At 40.0% G+C, this 14,524-nt stretch overlaps 1 protein-coding gene across 2 annotated transcripts in view; it reads right to left on the bottom strand.

Moving 5' to 3' along the window:
• The window catches only part of PINX1 (PIN2 (TERF1) interacting telomerase inhibitor 1), an 80,791-nt gene that overhangs the window by 42,211 nt on the left and 24,056 nt on the right, over positions 1-14,524 (bottom strand). For both annotated transcript variants that reach the window (XM_008705081.2, XM_040626460.1), the window contains exons 5-6: positions 14,333-14,425; positions 8,156-8,232 (exon numbers count right to left, since the gene is read on the bottom strand). In XM_008705081.2, the coding sequence (XP_008703303.1) occupies positions 8,156-8,232; positions 14,333-14,425 (170 nt within the window). The remainder of the gene's footprint in view (positions 1-8,155; positions 8,233-14,332; positions 14,426-14,524) is intronic.

The raw sequence follows: 14,524 nt of genomic DNA, 5'->3' as shown, positions 1-14,524 counted from the left end.
AGCTAACTTCACCTTTACACTCAACATTTAAGTCTTGAGTCGCTAAGACAACTTGCTATTTTACCTCAATATTATTCAGTTTATTGCTTCAACACACCAAAGACTATTCACATCTCCTGGATAAGGAACACAAGCAGATAAAGCCAAAATTGTCCAAGTACAGGAGAATCCAGAAGAGGAAGCCAAGTAATGTTCTTTCCTTTGTAGTCTAAGAAAATGTAAAACTTCAAGTACCATTTCAAATGTGAGTATTTCACGTGTTCTGTTTCCTTCAGAATCAGGGAACCTTAGACTTGGGAGTACGCATATGCATTTAGTTCAGACTCTCACCCATCATAAGAAGTCCTCACAGAAACACACAGCAAGGTACATCCTATCGCTGGCCAACCTATGCTGCTTCCTTTCTCTGAATAGAAACCTGTCTATGTATTTCATCCATCAGTACTAGTTCTTCCTTATGAAGCATAACAAACAACTCTGTTCCTTTTTTAGAAGATCAGTAAAACTGTCTGGACGTTCTGAGTCAGGATTTCTCTTTAGGCAAGGCAGGGTTTCTTAACTGCTGATTTGCTAGTTCCTGTGCATAACCTGCTTTCCAGATACTCTGGTCCCTAATGCCAATCTCTGAACACACTCTTAAAATATGGCACCCAGGCCTCAAAGAACAGTTCAAATACAGTCACCAGTGCAGAAAATGAGCAAAAAACCTGTTGCCTTCAGCATTCAGGCACAACCATTGTGATACAGCCCAAGCCTATATGCAGGATAGCTGCCATACTTCTATACTCTGGCTTATTTAACACTGAGGTCAGGTTACAAATCCTAGCCTCTTAGTAAATTCTCATCTGCTACCAAATGAGATCTTTGCAGGATTAAATGAGACTTTACATATCTTCATAAAATTTCATCTATTTAGTTTGGTTAAATAAAGTGTTTTCCAGCTTAGAGAGATTACTTTGAATCTTGATTTTGTTATGGGTGGTCAAAATGATGACAAGACTTACTGAAGTCATCAATGCTGGCAAAAAAATAAACTTTAGACCTTAAATGTATTATTTGGCCTGTTTGTGGGCTTAGTTTAAATTTATCTCTAACTAAAAGGTTCTTCATTAGAAGACTGCCCAGCTTTTGAATCCTGATGCCCAGATCTGGGGTGAGAGGGGGAGGCAGAGTGATAGAGGCTGCAGAAAGGGAAAGAGATTTAAATTTAAGAGTTCACATCCAGTAAACCATTTACAAAACTCACCTAATTCACGAATATAAGTTATTAACATGAACATTTGGAACTAAGGAGGAATACCTTTTGATTCAAGGACATTTCAAGCAAAAAATTTTTTAAAAAGGACTCTACTTTTCCCAATAATCTTCCCTTATGAGACAACGAGGGCAGTTTATAGAGCTAAAACAATGGTCAAAAATACCCCATGAACTCAACTAGCCAAAAGAGAATAGTCTGCTTGGAATTGAGTTTTCAGATTTGACAATCAGTCAGAAATGGGAAAGAAAGGGGATTCGTGGTAACTGACATAAGTCATACGTTGGTTCAAAAAGCAAAAGCCGTCAGATTATTCAAGTAAAGTAATCATTAAGTGGGGTATCCTGGGAGCATATAAGAAATACAAGGTTTCTAATTCAATCAGGTTATAGAGGTGAAGAAATTGACAATTATTTTGCCAAGAGCCCATGCCAGAAACCTGCTGTTTAGAGAAACGAAGTAGGAATGCTGGTAACACATTCTCAATCCTTGATATGGTTTAGGAGTATTTTCTCTAGTGATAAGGCTGAATCAGGAAACAAGCTGGATAGAGGAAGGAAACTGGGAAGGTGGGGGGAGGGAAAAATGAGAGAAGCAAAAAAAAAAAAAAAAAAAAAAGGAGCACTATCAGGAAGTTCAACAAGATAGGAACTAATGGAATTTGTTTTTCAGTGTCTCCAACTCCAACTTGCACACCAAGTGAGAAAAGACACACACACGCATGCACGCACGCACACCCGCACTCCTATCTATAACTCCTGGCAGGCAACTGGCCAGCACAAGTACCTGCTGCAGGTCTCATAGGGCCCTAGTAATTTCAGTTCAATATATTCGATCATTTCTTTGTCTCCATAGAAAGTGCATACATCTCCAATTTAGGTGCACTCCAATCCAGAGTTATTGTCTTTCTAGTACAAAGATGATGAGGAAAGGAAATGAAGGACTTGGAAATTAAAAATGTACAACGAACCGTTCTCACACAGAGCAGTTTATTAAAATTTTTCTGAGTAATTGGTAGTTTGTGATGATCCTTCACTATTTAAGCAAGTAGTTCTGAATAGCCAGATTCAGACAGGGCACCAGTGCCTCTAGATAGTCTCTGTGGCTGGAGGAAATACTGAGCACCAAGAAAGTCAGAGTACTGTTTCTGGAGACAGGAAGGCTCTGTTCCCCTACACAATACAAAGCTCTCTCCTACTACCCTCACAAAGAAAATTTTCATTTTAAGTGATTTTTTTTTTAACTAGGAAGAGTTTTTATTTTTTTTTAGATTTTATTTATTTATTTCACACAGAGAGACACAGTCAAGAGACAGAGCAAAAGCAAGGGGAGCAGGAGAGGGAGAAGCAGGCTCCCCGCTGAGCAGGGAGCCCTACACAGGGCTCCATTCCAGGACTCTGGGATCATGACCTGAGCCAAAGGCAGATGCTTAACGACTGAGCCACCCAGATGCCCCTTATTTTTATTTATTTATTTATTTATTTATTTATTTATTTATTTATTCATTCATTCATTCATTCATTCATTCCCCCATTCCTTGGTTTTAATGATTCTTTTCGGGTCAAGAACTGCCTGGAAAATCTGATGAAAGTGTTGGACTTAGATATCCATACCTACATGCACATATGCCCACAAATTCTGCATGCAATTTAGAGGAATTTACCAACCCACAATAATAAGCGTGCCCTGACATACTGCCCAAGGAGCTCTCCTATACTGACACATAATAACTGTATCACTTTGTACATATACATCACTTTACAGTTTCATATACTTCTGAAATTACTAAAGTAAATGATTTAATTGATACTTTTGGACTTTAAAGACACCAAACAATTTGATCTCTACAAGGCATTTTCTAAAGATCTGTAAGATTAAAGACATAAAATCCAGCAGGCACTAAGTGCCCAAGGTAGATCATGGAAACTATGATCAGCCTTAAAACCTGGTATTGATAATTACTGATGTGAGCTGACTCAGAGTGTAACTGTGAGAGATCAAACGGTTCATACATTTAACATTTGGCTTTGAATTAGACAATTCTATTGACAGCAGCGGCTGCTGAGGTTTGGGATGGTGTGTGAGGGGTGACTATAACTGGGGGTAGTATGAGGAAGATGCTAGTGATGAGGGTATAGTTCTATAATTAACTGGACAGTGGTTACAGGATCCACAAATGTCGTAAAGTGGTACAGAACTACACACATGGATCGGACCAATGTCAATTTCCTGGTTTTCAGCTTGTGCGATAGTTACATAAGATGTAATCACTGGGATAACTGGGTGAAGGGTGTAAGGAACCCCTCTGAACTATCTTTGCAACTTCCTTTGCATCTGTAATTACTTCAAAATAAAAAGTTTTAAAGCAAAAAGGGCCAAAAAAATCTGTTATTAATCAAGGGCTGCAGCTATCTCTTGGATATAAATGTATTCAGATTCTTCAATTCATATGAGAGACCAGAAAATGCACATGTAACATAGCGTTTATGCTCCAGAAACTCAAGCTAGGTCTTTCTTAATTCAGTTCCAACAGCAAAGTAAAATTGTTCCCAAAGCTGGCCCAGGTATTTGTAATATGCTTCTCAACCCATCAGAGTTCAGTTCTGACTGAAGGCAAGGCAGTGACGTTTTGAAAGTTGAACCACTATCTTCAGCAAAATGAGAATAAAAATCAACCAGTTTCCCACAAAGTTATGATAAAACATTAACTACTTATGGCTTTGACAAAATCTCAAAGAAAACTTCTCAGGTATAACTAAAATCATTTAAACGTAGATATTTATTTATTTATTTGCAAAAAAGTTAATTAACATTGTGGTAGAGGGGAAAGGACAATGACTCTGGAGTTAGAGGGACCTGGATATAAATCTCATTTGTGCCACCTTGGACCTTCCTAACAAATCCTTCTGAGCGTTGGTTCCCTCATTGCTAAAAAGGTGATAATAGTGCCTACTTCACAAGACTGTTTTGGGGATAAATGAAATGCTATCCTAAGTGGCTAGCGCTGTGTCTGGCACACAGACACTTCATAAGGTTGTAGTTTCTTTTCTATTGTTACAACAGTCAGGGATTGTAGAGATTAATAAATTTGGCTTTAAATCGAGAGGCAGGATGTTGCCCAAGCTAGATGTGGGTCAACGCCCAAGGTTCCTTAAATCTAGATGCAAAGACAAGATCAATATCAGCACCTCATCCAGAGTACCCACAGAGGATTACTACGTTAACGTTCAATACTGCCATGATGTCTAAGATTCTTCAGGTATTTGACCTCCAGTAGAACCTTGACCTTGGCAATGCCAAATGTAAATTCAGGCCAATGTTGCCATGGGGGTCAAGGGAGTAAAAACAAAGTGATACTCCTTCCAACTGCAAACCAGAGCCAAAAGAGGTATTTTCAAACAAATCTTATCAAAGGCCTTCTGCCCTTGGCTATAAGGGCTGTTGTTAACTAACATGGTAAGGTTTCATAGCAACAATTTATTCAGGGAGGTAGAGGTGTGCTCAATGAGAGCCAACTCTATATATGAAAATCCACACATATCTAAAACTCCAATTTAAAAGTGACTCTGCTTTACAGAGAGAAGCAAACCAAGAAACAGACTCTCAACTGCAGAGAACAAACTGATGGGCACCAGGGCAGGAGGGTGGGGGTGGGGGGATGGGTGAAATAGGTGATGGGGATCAAGGAGTGCCCTTGTGATAAGCACCAGGTGCTGTACGGAAGTGTTAAATCACTATATTGTACATGTGAAACTACTATTACATTGTATTCTAATTGGAATTTAAATAAAAACTAAAAAAAAGTGACTCTGCTTTAAAGAAATACTTTTTACTTGGTGTCTTAAAATGTGATTAGATTTAAATATCCCCCATCTCATATGTACATGTAGATATGCGTTAGATGTAAAATACCGCAGAGGCCCTGTCGACTCATGCGTGCAGGCAGCAGTGTGACCAGCAGCATCAGCATCACCTGGGAGCTTCTCAGAATGCAGACTCTTGGGCCCCACCCCACCCTCAAAAACTGGAATCTGGGGGCTCCTGGATGGCACAGCGGTTAAGCGTCTGCCTTCGGCTCAGGGCATGATCCTGGCGTTGTGGGATCGAGCCCCACATCAGGCTCCTCCGCTGGGAGCCTGCTTCTTCCTCTGCCACTCCCCCTGCTTGTGTTCCCTCTCTCGCTGGCTGTCTCTATCTCTGTCAAATAAATAAATAAAATCTTAAAAAAAAAAAAAAAGAACTGGAATCTGCAGTTTAACACAATTCCCAGACGATCTGTGTATGTATTAAGATTTCAGAAGCCCTGTCCCAGGCAATATTTGTAACCCTAAAGCCAGAAGCTCTCCCAAATGTTACATATCAGGGCTTCTAGTGGCTCTCAATCCTTACTCCTAATAATCACCTGAGTCGTCTGGGTAGGCTTTATTTTAAATTAAAATGACTTTTCTTCTTCTCCTTTTAATATGTATTCTTGGACCCTGACCCCAAATTTGGATTTAACTGGGCTAGGTTGGCACCTGGCATTAGCATTTTTCTTACAGCTCCTTAAGTGACTGAGTGCAAGTGCTGCTGGGAACCACGGCTACAGACCAAGTACTGGACCCTGATATGAAACTGCCTCACCAAACAATCAGGATATTAAATGCATCAACAAGAGGAAAACCTTAAGCTAGGATGACAGATTAAGAAGTGCCTGGATATAAATCTTAAACAAAACACAGTATTATATCAAGGCTGGTCTTCTCCACACCAACTGCACCAAAATAGATATTCCCTGGGCTAGTACCAGGGAATTGTTTCCAAGGTTTTGCAAAGACAGCCTCACATCAACATGGTCATGAATGACTACACCACCAAAAAGCCAAGTAATGCTGAAGAGTGCTGAAAAACTTCATGGCACCTAACATCAAGACTTAATGACAGACATCTGTCAGAGGATTAGAAACCTCTAATCTCCTGTAACAAAAAGCGCTTTCCTGTGCTTACCACATAAGTCCTTTTAAAGTTCTACCAAAAGCCCATAAGTAATACTTCCTTCCCTCATCTGTTCAATTGTAAAATTTCAAAGAGAGTGCTAGAAAAGACCAGGGTCGCAGGCAGTAGGTGCTGGCAGCAGAGAGAAAAAAGAGGGTCAAGTAACCCAAGAATGCAAGGATTGGCAATGCCAGCATAGCGGGAATCAAAGACTGAGTGAGCTGGAACGGAAAGGTTATCATCAGAGATCCCAGGTGGACCATGGGGCTGATGCAAAGGTGCAAGGTGTGGCCACGGGAGGGGTAGCTAGGGCAGAGCGGAGGTGACAGAACATCCTGAGGACACTGAGATTCCTGAGGATGATCAAAGGAGAGTGATTCAAGAGAAAGATTCAGATAAGACAGATGCAAAGTCTTTTTTCTTTTTTTTTTAAAGATTTCATTTATTTGATACAGAGTGAGGGAGAGAGAAGGAACAGGGAGAGGGGCAGAGGGAGAAGGAGAAGCAGACTCCCCGCTGAGTAGGGAGCCTGACATGGGGCTCGATCCCAGGACCCTGGGATTATAACCTGAGCCAAAGGCAGACACCTAACTGACTGAGCCAGCCAGATGCCCCAGGACAGATGCAAAGTCGCGAGTGAACAAGGCAGAGGGCCTGATCCAATCCAGGTCACACAGTAACCACTGAGGGGGAAAGGTGTAATCAGAAGTAGGGTTGTCTGATGATCCTCAGCTCTTTCCAACATCCTCTCCGTGAATGAAGCATTCAGTGTGGCCTGGTGTCAGAACACCTCCTCCCTAATGACCCACCTGCTTTGGACAGGACTCAGCAGAGACCTACAGACACCACCCCTCAGCGAGCCAGTGGGGCCCAGGCCTGCTTCCTCAGTCCTCACTGCTTAAAGGTGTAGGGGCATAAAGTGCTGAAAGATGCAACCGGCAGAGAAAATCACCAAGCACGATATCTAATAACTAGAGTCTTTGAAAATAATATGAAGTAACAAATAGCTACTGCCTTGGAAAAATTCCTGTCAGTCTGGAGAAATATCAGAAATAAATGACACAAGTCTTTTTTGTTCTATCATCATCAAGGGCCTTGGCTAGGAGCCAATAAAGAACTGTAAGGACGACATATCGGGTTAGTTGAGTAATAGCTATAGTAACCATACTGCAGGTTTTTGGAGACAACATCAATTTTAAATTATTATCCCTTTATCTCCAGAAACCCGTATTCCAAAACATCAATTCTGACATCCAAACCCAGGACTGTCTCTTTGGAAATGGCACAAAAAACTTTGTGCTGTATTACACAGCCCAATTAACTAATGAAGACTCTGAATTATGGACTCATCCCATTTAGGGTACAGTTTAGTCACCTTATTCCTATCTAGTTTTGAAACAAACAAACATTATACAATGGAGGAAATACTATATCCAAATCCCTTACAGATTCTCGGTGATGATCCAACACTTTCAAAATACTTTTAAAAGGGAACAGACCAGAACAGGACTACATACATAATACTGTTCCTCACCAAGCTATATCCCAAACAATTATGCAGTCCGAGCAGAGAAACAAAACCGCTGCAGGCAACCACCCTCTCTCTTGGCATGGGAGAGACATTTTCCCCTTTGAATTTACCAGCAAAAGCATTCCTCCCCAAGTTTATTCCAGTCCTCACACAAGGGAAAAAGCGGGTAACTCATATCCTTTTTCAGAATCCTTGTAAAGCATATTATCTTCCAGCTACTATTATTAAGAGGATCACATTTACCCTTTGTACGACGAAGTCTCTCAAAGTTTTTTTTTTTTTTGGTAAGTTTATCTAAAAAGTACCACCGGTAATAGATATAAATAGTTCTACGCACAGCAGAAAACCAAGCGGTGTTGAAACAGAACATAGGTCAACTGTATGTGGTTTAATACCTCAGGAGTCTTCTTACTCTGTCTTTTCCCAAAAATGCAGTCAAGATCTGTTTTGCTCCGAGATGATAGATCCTTCCCTAGAAAAACAACATGGTGCCTTTCAGTAATACCATTCTTTCTAAAATAAGGAGCACGAATATAAACTATGACAATCCTGAAAGCAAAATTTTGGAAAAGAAACAATTCTGTAAACTGACTTTCTGTCTCCCCTTCACAAACTACAACTCCTTAATTAACAAGTAAAATTAAATTCAAAATCACTTAAAAATCAAGTTAAGTGTTTTAGAACCAGAACCCTTGACATTCTCTTGATCGTAGAAAAAAATCAAGAGCATGTAGCACAAGAGGAAAACTGAATTTTAAAGCTGGCTATTCTACTGGTATGCCTTCAAGGTATGATTTCTGGGTCTCTGGATTCCCCATTTATAAAAGAGATATTATTTATTTCAAGGAGACGCGAGTTACTTAGGATTATGAAATGCAGACAAAAACGCTGCTGGCTACATAGCTTTTAAACACACATGAATGAGGCCACACTGTATTTGACACACAGGAGCTCAATAATTAACTGTATGAATGAAAATTTTGAAAGAATATATGCAAATAAAAATTACTATATTAGGATGAAAGGATTTCAGATTTTTCTCTTTAAAATGTTCTTTACTGTTACAGCTCTACCATCTTTAAGTAAAAGGATACATAATAAAAGCAGGAAATTAAATGGCTTCTGGCAAAGCACTGTCCAAAGGATCTACGATTCTTATTAAAAACACTAAACTCTTCCACTTAATTTCAAACCCACAAACCAACTAATTTAAAATTCACTTCTTTGGAATTTCCACTTCTACCAATAATACTTCGTAAGCAGTCAACCATTTCTATTCCCATTTGTCAACTACATGGTAAACACATTTTAAAAAGTAACCGCTACATGTAAAGACTTGAGGCTCTGGGGGAGTGAAGCTCTGGGTCAGACATAGGAATTTGTGTTTTGAGTAGGAAACCTGAGTTCTGATGTCACAGACTCACTTGTCTTCTTAGTTTCCTGTAGCAAACTGACTTGGTAAAGTAATGGCATGACCCAGAAGGTTCTAGTTCACTGACTATCACTGGGGCATTCAAATATGATATTGCTCAGTGACTCCATGAAATTAAAAAACAAAACACCCTTCGATTTAATGCAAAGCCAGGCGCCATAACCAGTTTCATAGGCAGCAGTACTAGATTCAATGGTCCAGTCAGTATGACCTGTTCCTATCAGGAAGGACAAGCTCCTCTGTGGCTCTGTGCTACTCTCTCCTTTCTCCCTGAGCTAGAAACAAAGCTCTCCTGGTTCTGATTATTAAGCAGACCCATACAAAAGACCCCAAAGGAAACCTCCTTAAGAACAAAATGAAACGTATCCCAGATAGGAACTCAGAAAACGAACCTGAAAAGTGGGGAATAAAACTGGTCATGGTGGGGAGAAGTGGACAAACCCTCAGGAGGTCTAGAGATCTGTTCTTAGCTTTGTCATCAGCATAACCTATTTTGTGCTGCTGAGCACATTCAGGATGGCAGTTTCTATTTCAGAAAAAGGAGTTATACTTAGTTCAAAATATGTATTGGCCATCTTTCCCTAACCTATCTTCTGGAATGAAACAGATACCCTCAAAGAAATGCAAATTAAGATCTCTTATACAGCAACTCAATTAAAAGGAATGCTGGAGGGATTAGGAAGGGAGGGTACATGCAAGATTGCACTTCTAGAACAGATGTCAAACTATGAACGTGCAGAGACTGAAAACAAATCTAAACATCACAGGAAAAACTGCCAAGCTGGGAGAGACAGTAAGCTGTACCAATGAAGGTGCAAGTGTTTCTAAGATTTTGGTGATAAGTTCTTGTATCAGAAATTTTTATCCTTTAGCAAAGTTCACTTAAGTAAGTGTAGAAACCAGGATTGTTACAGGCCTTGCTCTGGATTTGATCTGGAAAACAAAACACAGAGAAGAATTAAGAGTCAGAGACTAATGGAAAGGAATTTAAAGACAGATCAAAATGTGAAGATGGAAGTGATACTGAAACAGTTATTAGTTAATGGTCCTGGTTGAATAGTTTATAAATGTTATAAAATCATGGCCACTTCTGAATTAAAAAAAATGTTTATATATATATATATATATATAAACTGAGTTTGAAAACTTACTGGTCTCAGTTCTGAATTAAGGTCAACTGATAGCAAATGCTGTTGATAAACTTAGATATTAGGGAAAATGACAATCAAAAACTCAACAGAATAAGAATTATATGTTCTCTGTTTGAGTTTGGTACACCTATCTGTTAGTCTTCAATTGGCCATAACATTCTGAGAACCAGGGAAAACAGCTTTCGGTAGCCAAGCTGATGTAACTATGTCCATAAAACGATGAGCAGGTACTTTCAGAGAAGAGTTCTTTATGATCTTTTTAGCTGTTTTTCTAATAGTCATGATTATCCAGCCATCAGAGTGGCAAAAGGAAGGGAGGGGGGTTACCGCTATGGCCAGATACACCCACGACACCAAGCAGTCCACATGGGAAGCAAATGAAACTAGAAAAAATAAGTATAAGAATTTAAGAAGGACAGAAGCCTCTTACTTTAAGGGCAAAAGTCATACATAACCAAACAAGTTCTAGGGAAAGCACAGTATTATAGCACCGTATTAGAACAAAGCCTGAAAAAAAACTGAGCTTTCTACTCAGAGTAAAGGGGTGAGGGCCAGGAAATGCATGGTAGGAGATATAGGTCTGTTATAATTAAAAAAAAAAAAACAAAAAACAACCCACTTCAGGTGTATGTAGTTAGCTTCACTTGCTTGGAAAATCCATTTGCATTCCCCAGTCAAGAAGGATACAATACATGTTTTATTTTGATTTTTGTTTTTAATGAAAATACATGGGACTGATAATAAGCCTGGAACAGAAGATCTTGGCGGAGGCACTAAAAGGGTGATGTCAGAGCACCAGGCAAGCTACAAGAGTCGGGGATGAAATAAGGGAGACCCTCACAACCAGTAAGACAGCCAGAATTTCTTCACAGCCTGCAGTGGTGCTACTTTAGACTTAAATGGCAAAAGAATTGGAAGAGGAAACTAGATGCCCATCACTAGCAGAATCCGCTGCCGTGGGGAGGAGGGGAGTGTGCTAGGAGCACTACAGTCTGTGTGTCCAGCCTAGCGAGCCAGCTGCCAGCACATGTGTTGTCCCGGCAGCTTCCTCATTTAAGAAGCAAATACTGCCAACGGTCACAGGAGTAAGAAGTCTGAGTAAAATTACCAGGATGAAGCTGCGCAACCACAGTTCACGCCCTTTTCTTTCTTCCACCCACCACACAACTGAGGGGAGGAAGAAAGCAGTGCTTTCTTGATAACTTTGCACTGTACATATGAAAAACTTTAAAAATGGTTTTGTGGAGTTTGATCTTTTCCCTTTCTTTTCTTCTCCACAGATGGGCCTCGACCAACATTTTTCGAATTAAAAGAAACTGAATGGAAGTTAGGCTTTTAAACAAACATGGATAATACGAACTTTTGAATTAGATAATAAATTGTTTCAAATTAAAATCATAAATTTGGGACTCGAGAAAGGAATAAGTATGTATCTCAATGAAAATGATATAGCTGATATTTAGGTGGTATCAAATTTTACAATGCTGTTGGCTACTGGAATCTCACTAAAGTCAAATTTTTTCCTTCACTCTTCCCACCAAGCTATGTAAAATGCTTAGTTTTAGTCCCTGGACCACTGATGGGAGTTACAGCATGAATCATTGAATCAACTGAATAAATGAATTAGTTACATTCACTAGAAGCCTACCCGAGGGCTAAAATGCTTATCATCCATTATGCTGAACAATCAAAAGTTCCATAAAATGGGTCATTTCTGAAAAGTCGCAAAATGTGACCTACTTTAGAACTCAATAATGACTTAAAAATCTTTCCTCATGTTGTAAGAGCGGAAGCAGAGTCTCAAAGAAGGTAAGTGCTAAAGTGATCTGTCTGAGACGGTAATGCAGCACCCAGGATCCCTGTGATCATTCACATCCAGGGACAACAACTGCTCTACAAGGAAATACTTCTTTTATTACATGAAAGATCTCTATGACATCCTTTCACTGTGGCTTAAGATGGATAGTACATAATTATTTTCTTCACTACCTGGATTTCTGCCTCCTTTCCCCACCTTTTCCACTCACTTCCCAATCTGCATTTCCTCTATTTTCCCACTCAATCTCCTCTGTGTCCTTCCTGACAATGTATCTTGAACCCTCCTCCCTGTATACCAATGCCCCTTTTCTCCCCAAGCAAGGCTAATACTAATAAATTAGCAAACCTCATTCCAAGAAAGTGAAGGCACAACACACCAAGCAGATTGACAGGGTCACCTGGCAAGGGAGTGGCTTAACTAGAAATAGAAAGCAGATACTCCCAGCATCCATCAGATTAAACTAGATTACAGAGCTTTATCCCGGCTGCCGCAAATGCTTCAGGTGAAATCATGCGTGTAGTTAGGTACTAAAGGGAAACTAGATTTGCTAACGTGGAAGCTTCAAAGGCTGCCCTACCATGTAAAAGTTACAGGCCACTTTTAATGTCATTAATTTGCTCAGCACCTTTCTGCTATCTCTCTCTTTTTCCTTATAGGTTCTAACGAAAAAAGACTGGTTATAAAGTGGCAATTTAGCCTCCCCTCAGAAAGACTGAGGAGCCAGCAGGGACTGTCTTCGATTCTACAGCAGGTCAGACGTGGAGAGAAACCCTGATCAGAAACCATACAGGAAAACAACAAAGGAGGTTCTAGCTTGAGAGAAGGAAGAGGGGATAACATGAAGAGCCACACAAAAACCACACTGGTAGGAGAGGGAAGCAGGAAATCCCCATCTCTCCTTGTAAACATTCCCGAAGCTATTTGGCTTCTGACTCCATTTACCTCTGCCACGGGCTCCCACTTTAACCAAGCTCAGACCTACCTTTCGGGGTGCTAGCCCCAAATGAGAACCACTATTAATAGTTAGAGTAGTGGGAATTCCAGCTCTCACTGCTATTCAGGCAATTTCTAAGAGTCAGGGAATTCCCAATCATGCCAACTAGACTAAAGCAAAGGGATGTGTGTTTCTTGGCATACTGAGGGAGAAAGGTACATCCCAATCACCCACAGGAAGAGCTATCATATGGTGACTAGATTATCACAACAGGATTAAATTCATATTTATACCTTAAGTATAGTATGTAATAAACAGGCTTGTTTACCTGGAAAGTGTACTTAATGCACAATACTGTTCTATGGGAAAATATTTGGGGGAGTTGAGGAGTGGAAGTTAAATTGTTTCTTACCAATACAAGACTGCCACCTCGTGGTTCCACAGGACAACTGCACTTGCAATTGGTTGCAGTAACGGGAAGGGAGGGGGGAGGTGATGATGGAGGACTGTTAGGACTCACTCACTACCAGGTCTCAAATACATTTTCTAAAGCTACTTTGCAATGACCATGGAATGCCTAAGTTAACACTCCATTCAATGCCTGAATGGTGTGGAATAATGTGCGTCAGCTTGGGAGTAATTTCTCAAAAACAAGAAATGTAACTAAAAATGTTGAGCAATAAATTAAAATTATTTTCTGACCTAGCCACATAAAATCTCTTTTCTCCTTTACACAGCAGGATGACTTGCCCTTCCAGCTTTGCCAAAGGACTTGCACGTAGTCTAAAGCCGAATGTGGGGCCTCACCTCAGAGCTAACGAATCTGCACTTTAGATCTCTAGGTGATTCACAATAAATGTTGAAACTTTAGCACTGCTTTAGATCAAACCAGTCAGGCCATCCATATTTGTCCATTTTGCATATAAAACAAGAAATAATGTTGGTGAAAGCTACAGATGCTTTAAGAAACCTAGTGTGAGGGGCACCTGTGTGGCTCAGTCGTTAGGCGTCTGCCTTCAGCTCGGGTTGTGATCCCAGGGTCCTGAGGTCGGGCCCCGCATCGGGCTCCCTGCTCAGTGGGAAGCCTGCTTCTCCCTCTCCCACTCCCCCCGCTTGTGTTCCCTCTCTCGCTGTGTCTCTGTCAAATAAATAAAATCTAAAAAAAAAAAAAAAAGAAAAAAAAGAAACCTAGTGTGAACACAGAGATTTCAGCAACAAATAAATGCTTAATTTTACCTTTTGTGAATTTCATATAGTGAACACGGTTTTTGGAGATTTTGGACTTTTCTTCAAGTCTGAAAGTCTTCTTTTCTTTGTTGTCTGAGGAGTCTTAAAAAAAGAATGAAAAGCATTACATTAAATTCTCTCTCTACAATCCATTCTCATTTATTCTCTTACAATGACATGGTCTGATTTAAATGAAATCTT

The sequence above is a fragment of the Ursus maritimus genome, unplaced genomic scaffold, assembly GCF_017311325.1.
Source record: "Ursus maritimus isolate PB19 unplaced genomic scaffold, ASM1731132v1 scaffold_11, whole genome shotgun sequence".
In the NCBI taxonomy this organism is placed as follows: Eukaryota; Metazoa; Chordata; class Mammalia; order Carnivora; family Ursidae; genus Ursus; species Ursus maritimus.
This window is presented reverse-complemented; position numbering and strand designations above follow the sequence as displayed.